At 52.2% G+C, this 13,188-nt stretch overlaps 1 protein-coding gene across 15 annotated transcripts in view; it reads left to right on the forward strand.

Annotated features, from left to right (window-relative positions):
* The window catches only part of TTC3 (tetratricopeptide repeat domain 3), a 106,388-nt gene extending 97,532 nt beyond the window's left edge, over positions 1-8,856 (forward strand). For 12 of the 15 annotated variants that reach the window (XM_014467244.2, XM_023743322.1, XM_014467252.2 and 9 more), the window contains 5 exons: positions 1,785-2,125; positions 3,705-3,831; positions 4,002-4,136; positions 5,308-5,400; positions 6,376-7,791. In XM_014467244.2, coding sequence (XP_014322730.1) covers positions 1,785-2,125; positions 3,705-3,831; positions 4,002-4,136; positions 5,308-5,400; positions 6,376-6,450 — 771 coding nt within the window. In that variant the 3' untranslated portion in view covers positions 6,451-7,791. Of the gene's footprint in view, positions 1-1,784; positions 2,187-3,704; positions 3,832-4,001; positions 4,137-5,307; positions 5,401-6,375; positions 7,792-8,720 lie in introns of those variants that run through there. The other 3 variants (XM_023743321.1, XM_023743320.1, XM_023743324.1) reach the window with 3 other exon arrangements.
* Positions 8,857-13,188: the final 4,332 nt, after the last annotated feature.

Raw genomic sequence — 13,188 nt, forward strand, 5'->3', positions numbered from 1 at the left:
AAAAACAAAAAGAATTGATCAGAGATAGATTTCAGAATGTTTTGCCACAACATTGAAATCTTCCGGTTCTGAAATGGTCTTTAAAGCCCCCATTTCCCCAGCATTTGATTCACACCTTCCTGCTACTGCCAGACTTTGCCTGGCTCTTCCCCACCCGGGGCCCATCCTCACTCTGCGTCCTGCCTTCCCCTGAGCCCAGGCAGGCTGCCCTCTTCCCCGACCCGGGACCTTCTGTCAGGTGTGTTCCTCTCCTTAACTTAGGTGACAGCTCCCTGCAGGTGGGAGCCTGGTCTTGAATGGCTTTTTCTCATCAGAACAGCATGTTAAGCATTCAAACTTAGTGCATTCATCTCAAAAAAAAATTTAGCCTCCTTGAACTGAGTAAAATATTCTGTTGAGATTCAAAGTTTTGTCTCCACAGAATAAGTTTTTTCTCTCCACTAAATGAGTAAGAAATAGAGTTTTATTTAGAATTAAAGATACTTACCATTTACAGTTTTTCCAAGTTCTTATAGCAGATATGAAAGGGGAAAGAGTTAGATCTCAGCAGAATATTTTACTATTAATGTTTAATTCTAGCTAATATAACCTTATAAATACTCAAAATAATTTTACATCCAGAACCTGGGAGTTCTCATTGTGCCAGGAGTTTGCACATAAGGGTCCCTAAAAACCACCTCCTCTCTGCCACCCCACCCTTCATCCATTGGGCATGTAGTGGTGATCAGGATTAGCTGTGGATGCCCTAACTGGTTTGGCTCAGTGGATAGAGCGTTGGCCTGCGGACTGAAGGGTCCCAGGTTCGATTGAGGTCAAGGCATGTACCTTGGTTGCGGGTACATCCCCCGTAGGGGGTGTGCAGGAGGCAGCTGATCAATGTTTCTCTCTCATCGATGTTTCTAACTCTCTATCCCTCTCCCTTCCTCTCTGTAAAAAATCAATAAAATATATTAAAAAAAAAAAAAAGATTAGCTGTGGTCTGTGCCCTCAGATGCCTGTGGGCTTGGGAAGCGAGACCCAGAGTTACACCCAGAGTGCAGAGTGGGCCAGGTTTCTCCCCAGCGCACGGAGTGCTGCAGCAGTAGAGGAGGGCACCGACCTGAATGAGGCCCAGGCGCAGGAAGCTTCCTCTCGGAGGTCTCAGTGGAGTGAGTGCGAGATCCAGGATAGTTAGCCGGGAGGGCGTGGTGGGTGTGTGAGGGCATTTGGAGGCTGGGAAACATCTAGACGGAATCTTTAACCAGGGGCACTGAGGGCAGCAGGCACCAGTCACTGAGGCAGGAGAGGATGAACTGGCCTGGGGAGGGGGAGTGAGGCAGAGGTCGGCCTCGGGTACATGAGAGCTTCAACACTGAGGCCTGGCCAGGCTGCAGGGAGCTGGGACAGGAACGAGAGAGTGACCTGCAGCATCGGTGTCCCGGGCCTCAGTGGTGGAGATGTTGGCGGCCGTGGGAGGGCGGTTTGTGGGGGTGTTGGAGCAGCCGTTCGGTTCCTCGCCAAGAGCAGCCGGGAAGGGAGTGGGGTCCCGTGAGAGGGAGGAGGCAGGTCGATGGGTGCGATGTTCTCCCTTAGGCGGCGTTTCAGATTTCACAGAGAACGGAGTTATGAAGGGAGTTACTGAGAAGTCAGAGTCCAGCCCAGCTAGCAGGCATGTTACAATAAGTAATTAAACACAAAACAAACATTTAATTGTATTGTATTCCGATTTTTTTCTTAGTCATGTTTAATTATCAGTCTTTGCCATGGATGTTTCTCTAAGTCCCACTGTGGTGTGTCCCTCACAGATTCGCCCAGAGTCACTTCCTGAGTCTCCAGGTCACGATGAGCAGGGTCCCTCCACGTCTGCAAGTCACGGGACCGGAAACCCCACAGCGGGTCCCAGGGATTCAAGCCTGGTCTCTGCCGGTGATCGCCCAGTGGGGGCTCCCTCGCCATCGCTGCCAGCATCGCCCTCCGCTCAGCAGGAGTGTGAGGGCACCAGCCAGGCAGCTCAGCCAAAACGCAGCCTCCCGGCTGATCAGAAACTGCCTGTTCCTCCGGGACGCGCCCGTGCCAGCCAGTCTCCGAAAAGGCCCTTCAACAGCATCCTGGAGCACCTGTCGGCGGTGCTCCCCTGCTACAGCAGGTGCGCTGGCAGACGCTGCTGAGTCTGCGAAACGCTTTTCTTGAACAGGTTTCCTGAGCAGGTACAATTGTGGCCAGTGAGGGGCTGAAGTGGGAAGGATTGCACAGTTGTTTTATTCAGAAAGGCAGGTGCTACATTTTCTTTTTTAGGCAGAGAGGTGCGCATTTTCAAATACATTTTTAATGTGCGTATCTAGTGAGAACTCTGAGCACTCGTCAGAACCGGGCCGTTTCCTAAGATGTGATGAGGTCAGTGACATGTGCAGCACTAGTTAGGCAGGTGCCTAGTTAGGGAGTTACCTGGTTATGCAGCACTAGTTAGGGAGTTGCTAGTTAGGGAGTTACCTGGTTATGCAGCCCCTGGTGACCTGCAGGTCACTGGCTTCATGTGGTTCTGGAAAACAAGGCCCGTAAAAGGAGGCAGCAGCTCGCCGTGTGGGCAGCACCTCTGACTCTCAGGTGTGAAGGTGAAGAGAATGGTATGATTCGCTGGTGAATCGGGTGTGGGCAGGTTACAAAGGGAATCCGGGGGGCGGGGGGCTGCGCTGTCTCACCTGAGCTCCCAATCCACACGTCAGTAGGGCTGCTCTGGACCTTGGCCTCGCCCTCCAGGTTGGCACGAGGAGAAGAGGTGCCCCTTGTCTCAGATGAGGTACAGGAGTGTTTCCAGAATACAGCCAGGAGGAGAGGAGTCCCCACCCAGGGCGGCCCTCTGCACCCCCATGTTATTTCTGCCTTTGACGTGCTATTAGTTGGAGTCCCTGATTTTATGCTTTTGAAACAATTGCCCTCGAACTGTGATAGGCCAGAATGGATATTTTTCATCTACCGGGACAGCCCTGCCCTTGCAAAGTGAGTGTTTGGTCTGCACGTGGGTGCCTAGCCCGTGGGCCGCAGGTGAGAAGCGTGGTAGGTTCTCTCAAGAGCCATAACCCTGCCAGTTGTAAGAACATTCAAGTTGAAACTACTGACAGTACCTTACAAATAAGATTGTTTGCAACCCTGGCTAAATTTGGCAAAGTTAAATAACCAACTAGAAAAGCATCAATTTTCTGCAAGTTAAAACATTTGGGCTATTCGTGGTGTAATATCAAGTTGCTGTCAATTATTACCATTCATCCACACCCACTGGTGCTTGTGAAACAGGCTGTGCAAACTGTGTTGTGGGTTAGATTGTTGAGGGAGGACGTCAGCCAAGCTGGTTTGCTCTGAGGTAGAGGTTTTGTGGTGTCGGGTCAGGCCCTGGTGTCTGGGCGTTAGTGATGCTGCATCAGCGGCTGCCGGAGCCCGGTGTCTGCGGAGGGATGGCTCTCCCCGCTGATCCCGCAGGTAACTGCTGTGTGACACTCTATTGCAGTGAGTATTTAGACACCATGCTGGAGTCTCATTCTACTCGGAAGGAGTGATCCTGCTATTTTATGTACAGCTGCTAGTGTCTGCCTGTTCCTTTTGTTTGTGTGTATTTGTTTCTCTTGGCTGCTGGGTTGATATTGGCACATAATACTTTTTTGCACATAATACTTCTCAGCAGTAGAAAGCTTTGATGTTCTGCTCTCATTTCTCCCCACTTCCTCCTTCAGCACCGAGCTTGCTGGTTTTATTAGAAAAGTGCGAAACAAAAGCAAGACCTCGCTGTCAGGACTGAGCATTGATGAAATTGTCCAGAGGGTGATGGCACACATTCTGGAGGAACAGCAAAGCCAAAAGGTCAGTGTCCGTCCAGATACAGCAAAAGGCCCCTGTGTCCTCCTGGGTGTAGATGTGGGACTTGTAAGAACAAAACAGGCTCCAACCAGAGGTGGTGAGCAGGTTCCTGACGACAAGGGGGGCAAGCTTATGAGTACGAACTTTCTTCCCCACCCGCATTATCTCTGCAGCCACGTCCAGGACAGGGCAGGCCGCTGTCCGAGCCCAGCTCCGCTGCCTCGGGGATGGGGGCCACCCAGGGCCCGCCCTCCGTGATTGCTGGACCATCGCCCAAAGCCCGGGGCCAGAGGACAGAAGACGCCCCTGTGAGTGTTGCATGTGCGACGCTGTTTTCTTGTTTTTTAGGAGAGCATTGTTAAGCCATGGGACCAGTGGGTTAGCCCCATTTTTCTTATTTCTAGACCTAATTCCTTGTCCTGTAGACTGTCCGTGAATAGCAGGTGCTGTCTCTCTGCTTTTTTGATGGCACGGATGTGCCGAGTGAGCTGTCTGTTTTCGTTTTTATTTACACAATTAATCCACATTCATAGAAACTTCAGAAAATAGCAGAGAAAAATTAAATCTCTCTTAACCAGAAGGAGCCACTGTTACCATTTCACATCTTCACAGACTCTTTTCTAGGCATCTCTGTACACACATTCCCTGTTGTTGTTGCTGTTTTAAATGAGTTGATGGTCATATGAGGCTTACTGTTCTATGCCTGCTTCTACTCAGAGGCCTGTTGTGACCAGCTTTTACGTCAGGGATTATGGACTTCATTAAGATTTACTCGGCCACACAGTAGTCCCTAGTGTAGAGGTGTCGTAATTTACGTTACTGTCGCCAGCTGTTAGAAAATTAGATGCAGGATTAATTTGTAATATTCAGCTGGTTCCAAACTTACCAGGAAATCCATTAACCATATAAAACATTTTTTTCTCTGAGAAAATTAGAATTTTAAAAGTATACTTTTCTTTTATACATTTATGTTTTTTCCTAAGAAATGCTATTTAAAAATAAGTTGTTTTACCCACACCTGAAATTTATATGTTCATGTTTACCAATGTCACCCCAATAAATTTAGTTTTTAAAAAATGAGAATAAATAAATAAATATTTTAAAATATATTTTTATTGATTTCATAGAGAAGGGAGAGGGAGAGAGAGATGGAAACATCAATGATGAGAGAGAATCATTGATCGACTGCCTCCTGTAGACCCCACACTGGGGATTTAGCCCACAACCCGGGCATGTGCCCCAACCAGTAATCGAACTGTGACCTCCTGGTTCACAGGTCAAAGCTTAACCACTGAGCCACGCTGGCGGGGTAGTAAATAATTTTTTTTAAATAAAAACAAGTCATTTTATCTGTCTGCTTAGCTATCAATGGGAATAATTTGCCAATTTAGTGGCAGAAATATTTGAAGACACTTGTTGGAAGTTTATGTAGTAAAAGGAATTGAGTGATTTATTATTTGGCCACATTTGTTTCCACAGACACTGGGTGCACATTCCTGTGAAATATGCCATGAGGTGTTCAAATCCAAAAATGTGCGTGCGCTGAGCTGTGGGCACAAGTTTCACAAGGGGGTAAGCGTTCCCTGGCCACCCTCAGAGCGTGCATCCAGACTATGAAGTATTTTGGAAACAAACGGGTTTTTTCTCTGGGTGTCCATACGTCCCGTTCCTGTGTAGCATCACTGTCCGCTTCCAGGCTGGTGCTGTGGGAGGGGACAGGCCCCTGGGCCCCGGCTGTGCGCCCTGAGCTGCCTGTCCACCCCTCACGCCGAGCCGGGCACACGGCTCCATCGGCCAGGCAGGCCCAGCTCCCCGACAGGCGGTTTCTTGCACGTGGAACCAGACTCACGCTTGTCAGTTTAGTGCAGAGCGTGAGGCAGGAGCAACACTTCAGAGGAGAAACACTCAACCTGACTGGGCCCTGTGCCCAGTCCTGGCCGATTCTGACTTGTACCCTCCTGGGATTTGGGGGTAACCGTTTTGGTGTTTGGGGTGCCGTGAGCGTTTGTCCTGCACCCCTGATGCTGGGTTTTAGAAGAGTTCAGGGCTCTGCCACGTGGGCTTATGAACCTGAGGAGGGGGTAAAGGCAGGGTTCTCACTGGGGGAGACGGGAGACTTGCAGTCTGGTGCCCGTCCTGCTCCATGGCGGGGGGGCGGGGGCGGTGCGGGCAGGTCGTCACACCTGGATCTCAGACCTGTCACACACCCAGCTGCTGGGTGTGCAGGGCCAGGCAGATGGGGGGCTGAGGCGGGGGTGAGGGATTGAATGAGTGAGTCCAAGGGACATGAACATGCCAGCTCTAGAGGTCAGGGCCGCTGAAGTGCCAAGACTGGAGCTGGGGTGGGGAGGCCCAGAGTTCACGGGGCAGGTTCTGCGGTGGCGTTTCCTCGGGCTTGGGCCACGCTCCCAACCTGAGCAGCTACAGCGGCCCTGAGCTCTGGGCTCCAGGCCCCTCCCTGGCGGTGAAGTTCGCACTGCCTGCTGAGGGCAGCACAGAGCGCTCTGCCCCTGCCCCTGCACTGCTGACTTCCTTTTCTCCCTCCAGTGCTTCAAGCAGTGTCTGAAAGGCCAGAGCACCTGCCCGGCCTGCCTCGACCGTGACCTCCCGTCAGGAGAGTAGCCGCACCTTCCGGAAGAGGCCGCCTGCTGCCCCAGGTAGTCAGGCCCACCCAAGGGAATTTAGCGGTTGGTTGAATTGAAAGAATAACAATATACAACTTTGATATAAAAGGCAGACATTTGAAAATTCTTTGCACTGTGTCACAGTGCTAATAAGTGGAAATCTTTAATGTAGTTGATAGTAATTCCCTGCTCTGATTAACCACTTGGGTAACAGCCCCCTGGGGCTGATGGAATTGGCGTGACCACATTCTCACGCGCTGGGCTGCCGCTGGGACCACGGCTCTGCATGACACCCCAAAGCCGCCCTCGAGTGCGTGGCCTGTCGAATCCTTACAGGAGTCAGTGTTCCTGAAAACACACCAACATGCTTCCTCAAAGATTCTGCATTTAAAAATGGGCTTAAGCAAACCACACTTTAATCATATGTAGTTAATGTTAAAATTTTGGCTGAATTAGACCAAAAGATTAGAATCTCCTCATGTGAAACATCGTGTGATTTTGATTGTTAATTATTTCATTTCCCACAAGCAGATTTCTAAAGTGTTTATTTGTCATCTTGTAAAGATATAATCTGAGTTTTGAAAATTGATTATAAACCACTTTCTTGTATCAACCTCTTTACCCCTGAAATCGAGGCTCCGCGCTCATCATCCCACCCCCCAGGTGGCGCTGGCTTTGTGGCTCCTCACCTTCTCCTGTGGCATCTTCCTGCTTCCTGGTTAGACACAGGTGCCAGGCCTGTCGCTCACAGCAGGCACTGTGGGGAGCAGGCAGCACCATCCCCTTCCCGGAACCACCACCGAACACAGACTCTTGTGTAACTGGCAACCCTAAGGTGTCCCTGCTACCTCGCTCCGTGTTTGTGTGAAGTAATGCATGCATCCTGTACTAACTACAGTAGGAACAGTTAAAATTAGTTCTCCTTAGTGACGTGTAGACAGTGGTAAACGTAGAAACACGAATTCTGGACGCATTCCATTTCTCAAACAGGAAGGAGCAATATATTTTTTCTGTGTGTTTTTTGTGCCCCTGGAAGCTCACAATCCCAAGTTCATGAGCCGGTCTGTCGCCCTCCTCTGCCTTGCTCCGTGAGTTTTGAGGTCTCAGTGACGGTCTATAGATGCTTATTCTCTATTTTGAAGCAGATTCTCCTACCACCTTGTCTGCATGTTCCTAATGCCCGAGACCTGTCGGTAGGAAGGTACATAGGGACCAGTTTGTAGCAGCAGGTACCGTGGAAAGAAAGCAGCTGGGAAATGAGAGACGGGCCTTGTACATCTGACTTGTGAACATGCCTTACACATCTTGTGAGTGTCAAATAAAAGCATTTTAAAATGCAGTCCACTGGTGTGTGTGTAGTTCTTTCTCACCAATGCTAGAGAAGCATTCTACTTGAAAACTCAAGACACCTGTGTTATGCTGACATTTTAGAATATGTTTTTATTTATTTTAGAGAGAGAGGAAGGGAGAGGGATAGAGAGAAACATCAATGTGCCGACTGCTGCACTCCCCACCTTGGGGATTGAGCCCACATCCGTGCATGTGCCCTGGTCAGGAATCAAACTGGGGACCTCTTGGTTCCTGGGTCAACACTCCACTACAGAGCCACTGGCCAGGCTGTTATGCTCACATTTTTAAAAGTGACCTCATCAGGAGAGAGCCATGTTTGTCTGAGGGGCCTAACCAAGGTCTTAGGGCATTTTAGAGTCTGGATCCAAACGTTGCTTTGTGCCCAAATAAAGGTTTACGAGATTGGCTGTTTAAGTTTATGAATGGGAAGTTCACACAGACAGGAAGTGCACGCCTCAGCACCAGTTTCTTCTTGAGGCCTGTGGATTCGTCGACTGCAAAGGCTGATCGGCAGGGCTTCCCTCTGCAAGGACCCATGTACGCTGACACTAAGAGATGATTGAAGAAAATCAGTTATGTTTTTCATCTGATAGCCTTTTCTTCAAAATAATGTATAACTTAAAGCAATAACTATTCCTAAGAGTTTAGATTCTTTTCCCTGCCGGGCAGCTTACACTATGCTACAAGTAGTGGGTAACCCAAAGTAAAACTAAAAGCGTGCCGAGCAATGCAAAACGTTCCTGCATTTTTAAGGTAGTTCATAGCATGTATAGTGGAGGCAGGTGGGTCGTGATAACGCAGCACAAAACTGGAGCAATGAACCTATTTTAGGTAGTTTTTTAGATCCTCCTGGAGAAGTGGGTTAAAGGAAGCAGGTGGGAAAAACAGTAACAAGGATGGAAATTCTTTCATCCACAGAAGATGCTTGCTGGGAGGCTGATGAGAAGCACACAGAAGCGGACGAGCTGGGCTGGTCAGAACCAGGACCTAAAGCATCTCCAATGTCACCCGCACAAGAGAAATGGGAAGTGCGTTTAGGTGGTTTAAACTGTATTAAACTTTAATAAAACTTTATTGAAAGAACTAGAGGCCCAGTGCACGAAATTCGTGCACGGGTAGGGTTCCTAGGGGCTGCGGGCTGGGCCTCCCTTCCCTTGGCTGCCTGCCCTGTCACTAAAGCCGCCATGTTCTGTGCCACCCCCTGGTGGTCAGCACACGTGTAACTCCCTGTCAGTTAAACTCCCACCCATAGGGACAATTTGCATATTAGCCTTTTATTATATCGGGTAACTACAAACCGAATTGATCACCAGTCGCATGTAATGCCCCCTGACTCAGTCTATTAAGAGGGATGTCCATCATGTTGCCATCTGCCTCCAGTGCTTTGCCCAGAATGGTGGGCAGAGCCTGGAAACCAGTGAAAACGTACACAGAGTACCTCCACGTGCCCTGAGTGAGCCGTTCTGATACCGCGGTGACCAGGGGCAAGGACCCCGGGGGGCTTGTCTTCCCGTCCAATAGGCAATCAGCAAATGTAACTTCAGGTGGCGAGAAGGGCCTTTGAAGAAGCAGCCAGGGAGGGAGGGAGATGGTGGCACTCTCACAGTTTGCCTAGTTCCTGGCAGGGACGCCCTTGGTAAGGGAGCCAGCAATTGTTGGGGGGCGGGCCGAGTAGCACAGAGAGAGTCGGGCGCCCTGATGATCCGGCTGGAGATCAGAAGCGGAGCTCAGGGTAGCCCACGCTGGAGGAAAGAGCAAGAAGAAACCAAGTCACCTCAGTCATTCCGGAAAGTAACAGTTCGTTCCTGAAACCTCCACGAGTTGACTTGCCTCTGTGGCTTTCGCGGGTGGCCTTGCTGGTCTGGTCTGGTCCGTGTGGGTTTGGACCAGAGCTGTGAGGTTGGCTCCGGGGTGGTGCTGGAGGGCCTCGCAGAGGAGGCGCGGGCGCCCAGCTCCCCAGGTGGGATGAGGACTGTTCTTAGTTACTCCATCATCGCCTCCCAGTTGTACCGTCTCTTCCAATTTCCCCCTTAAAAGTGGCAGAAAAGGAAGAAAACAAAACCTAAATGCTATTCAGCAGAAACTAAATAGCACTAGTGAACTACAAAGTCCTGAGGAGACAACCATCAATAATCGGAAAAGACATTTCTAACTTCATTAAGAATAATAGCTTGGGATATACAAATGGGAAAAAATGAGCTTTGACCTCACTGTATACGTAAACATGGACTCCAAATGGGTCGTGTCCCAGCTAGGAGAGCAAAGTTACGAAGTCCTCTGGGACGCAGTCCTGGGTCAGCGTGGGCAGAGATCCTTAGGATGCAAAAAGCACCACTCACCAGGATAAACATCAGTAAACGGAATGTCATTACCATTCAGAGCTCTAAGTCCAGTTACTGTGCGTGAAAAGTCACGCCACGAAGTGGGAGAAGTCTGGCAGAGGATTCCAGAAGCAGCCCCGGAAACCTCTGTAAGAAAGGTAATGCATGTGGAAATGAGCAAACATTCTGAATAGGCACGTCACAAAGAGTCACAGGTTCCTTGGCATTTTGATGGCCAGCTCTACGCAGTGCCCATCAGGAGGAAAACGGAAGTGAAAACCACAACGAGACGCCACCCGCTGCCCACCAGGGAGGCGGGGATAAGAAAAGGCGGCCAGTGCCAAGTGTCGGCCTGTGGAGCAGCTGAGCTGTCAGACGCTGCTGGCGGCAGTGGGGTGGGCGTGACCGAGGCAAGAGCGTTTACTAAAGCTGGCACTGCGGTACCTGTGACATGGCCACGCGCACACCTGCCAGGCGCGCAGGCGGCAGTGCAGGTACTTTCACCCTGGCCTCTTCCAGAGCAGCCTCCAGCTAGAACAGCCTCCAGCTGGAACAGCCTCCAGCTGGAACAACCTCCAGCTAGAACAGCCTCCAGCTACAAACAGCCTCCAGCTAGAAACAGCCTCCAGCTGGAACAGCCTCCAGCTGGAACAACCTCCAGCTAGAACAGCCTCCAGCTAGAGCAGCCTCCAGCTAGAGCAGCCTCCAGCTACAAACAGCCTCCGGCTGGAACAGCCTCCAGCTAGAACAGCCTCCAGCTACAAACAGCCTCCAGCTGGAACAGCCTCCAGCTAGAACAGCCTCCAGCTACAAACAGCCTCCAGCTGGAACAGCCTCCAGCTACAAACAGCCTCCAGCTAGAACAGCCTCCAGCTAGAACAGCCTCCAGCTACAAACAGCCTCCAGCTAGAGCAGCCTCCAGCTAGAACAGCCTCCAGCTAGAGCAGCCTCCAGCTGGAACAGCCTCCAGCTGGAACAGCCTCCAGCTACAAACAGCCTCCAGCTAGAACAGCCTCCAGCTACAAACAGCCTCCAGCTAGAACAGCCTCCAGCTAGAACAGCCTCCAGCTAGAACAGCCTCCAGCTACAAACAGCCTCCAGCTAGAACAGCCTCCAGCTAGAAACAGCCTCCAGCTGGAGCAGCCTCCAGCTAGAGCAGCCTCCAGCTAGAACAGCCTCCAGCTAGAAACAGCCTCCAGCTAGAGCAGCCTCCAGCTAGAAACAGCCTCCAGCTAGAGCAGCCTCCAGCTAGAAACAGCCTCCAGCTAGAAAAAGCCTCCAGCTAGAACAGCCCAGGTGCCGCCCGCAGTGGTGCCGCCATCCTTGCAGTGGAATACTCAGTGCACAGCAGACACGAGAGCGCCAAGGCAGCCGGAGAACGCGCAAGCCCACATCTGTGAACCCCAAGACCAGGACGCTGTGGGCGGTCAGGGTCGTTGCCTCGTTGCCTCAGGTGGTGCTGCGGAGGAGGGGGGCTGGAGGTGGCCCGGGCGCTGGCTGGCTGCCACGAGTTGGAAAGGTCGTGGAGCTGTACATGTAAAGCCCGTGCACTTTTTTGTACGTATTGTTTTCAATAAAAACTAAACAAAAACAGCTCGGCCGGTGTGGCTCAGTGGTTGAGCGTCAACCTAGGAACCAGGAGGTCACAGTTCGATTCCCAATCAGGGCACATGCCCAGGTTGTGGGCTAGATCCCCAGTGTGGGGCATGCAGGAGGCAGCTGATCAATGATTCTCTCATCGGTGTTTCTCTCTCTCCAATCAATAAAAATATTTTTTTAAAAAAACCTAAACAAAAACAGACAAGAAATAAAAGAGACACTGGGGTCCAGGAGGCACAGTGGTGACCACGGTCCCTGGGCGAGGCTGGACCTGTACACCAGCCCTGCCTGTGAAACTAGACGCCCCCCAGGACAGGCCTCCCTGCCCTGCAGCCCCAGCAGAGCCCTCAGCCAGGCGGTGGCTCAGGAAGCTGCTCAGGGGAGTGAAGGATCAGGGCCTGATGCCAAACCGGCTACTGCTGCCAAACCCCGAGCGAACGCCAAGGCCGCGCCTGGTGAGGGTGGCGCGAGCTGTCCTGGGGTTGCCTGGCGCTGGCGGGTGGGACCATCCACTCTGCCAGGACCCATCTGGCCCTGGGCCTGGGTGCTAGAGTGGGCTCCCCTGGCCCCAGGAGAAGAGCCAGTCACTCCACTTTCGGGAGTTGTGTTAGCTGGCTGTTCGGCCCAACTGTTGAAAATTGGATTCTGTGCACTATCAGTGAAAGAAATTCTATAAAACGCAAAAGCCGTGCCTCCTGCTACCGTGCATTGCCGTCTGCTTCGGGTCACTGAGGTGCCACGTGTGCCCCTGTGTGTGGAAATGCTGTGGGGGTCTGTGCCCTCCTCCCACCTCGGATGGAGGGTGGGAGTCGACACCACGGAAAGGGACCGATGCTACCGACCCCCACGCTCAGGGTCTGTGGGGCAGGAGTGTCTGTAGGAGAAGCGCTCCTGAGGAGGGGGTCACCTGTGGTCTGAGGGCACTGAAGGTGCCTGGGAGGCCTCTCGTTTCACCCCTGACCCTTCTGAGGTGACCGCTGCCCAGTGAGCGCCTTCCACTGCTGTCTGGCCGGGGTCCTGCTCGCGCTGCCAGCGGTGCTTCTGCCCCTCCGGCCTGGCCCCCTCCTGCGGGTCTGGTGCCCTTCCCTGGCCTTCTGGGAAGTAGACACTCTGGTGCGGGCTACGCTGCCAGGAACGGGCCGTGGGGGGTCCTGCCCAGCCCTCCCGCAGCACCCGGTCCCCTCACACCCGGCCGCCTGTGGGTGTGACTCGGTGCCCCCCAGAAGCCAGCATGAGGGCCACCCCGCCAGAGGCCATGCTGCTGACCTGCCTGCAGGGAGGATGCCGGGGGGTGGGGGGCCCTCCCTGCGGAGCTTCCCAGGGTGCGTTGCTGCCCTGGGGCCGTGGCAGGCACTTCCGAGAGAGGCCTTCCTGCCAGGCCTGCCACAGAGGGTCATTGTCTCCAAACACCTGGGAGGGATAAAGGCCATTCTGTGCTGACTTCCCTCCGCTGGTCAGCAGGTCCT

The sequence above is a fragment of the Myotis lucifugus genome, unplaced genomic scaffold (genome assembly GCF_000147115.1).
Source record: "Myotis lucifugus unplaced genomic scaffold, Myoluc2.0 scaffold_384, whole genome shotgun sequence".
NCBI lineage: Eukaryota > Metazoa > Chordata > Mammalia > Chiroptera > Vespertilionidae > Myotis > Myotis lucifugus.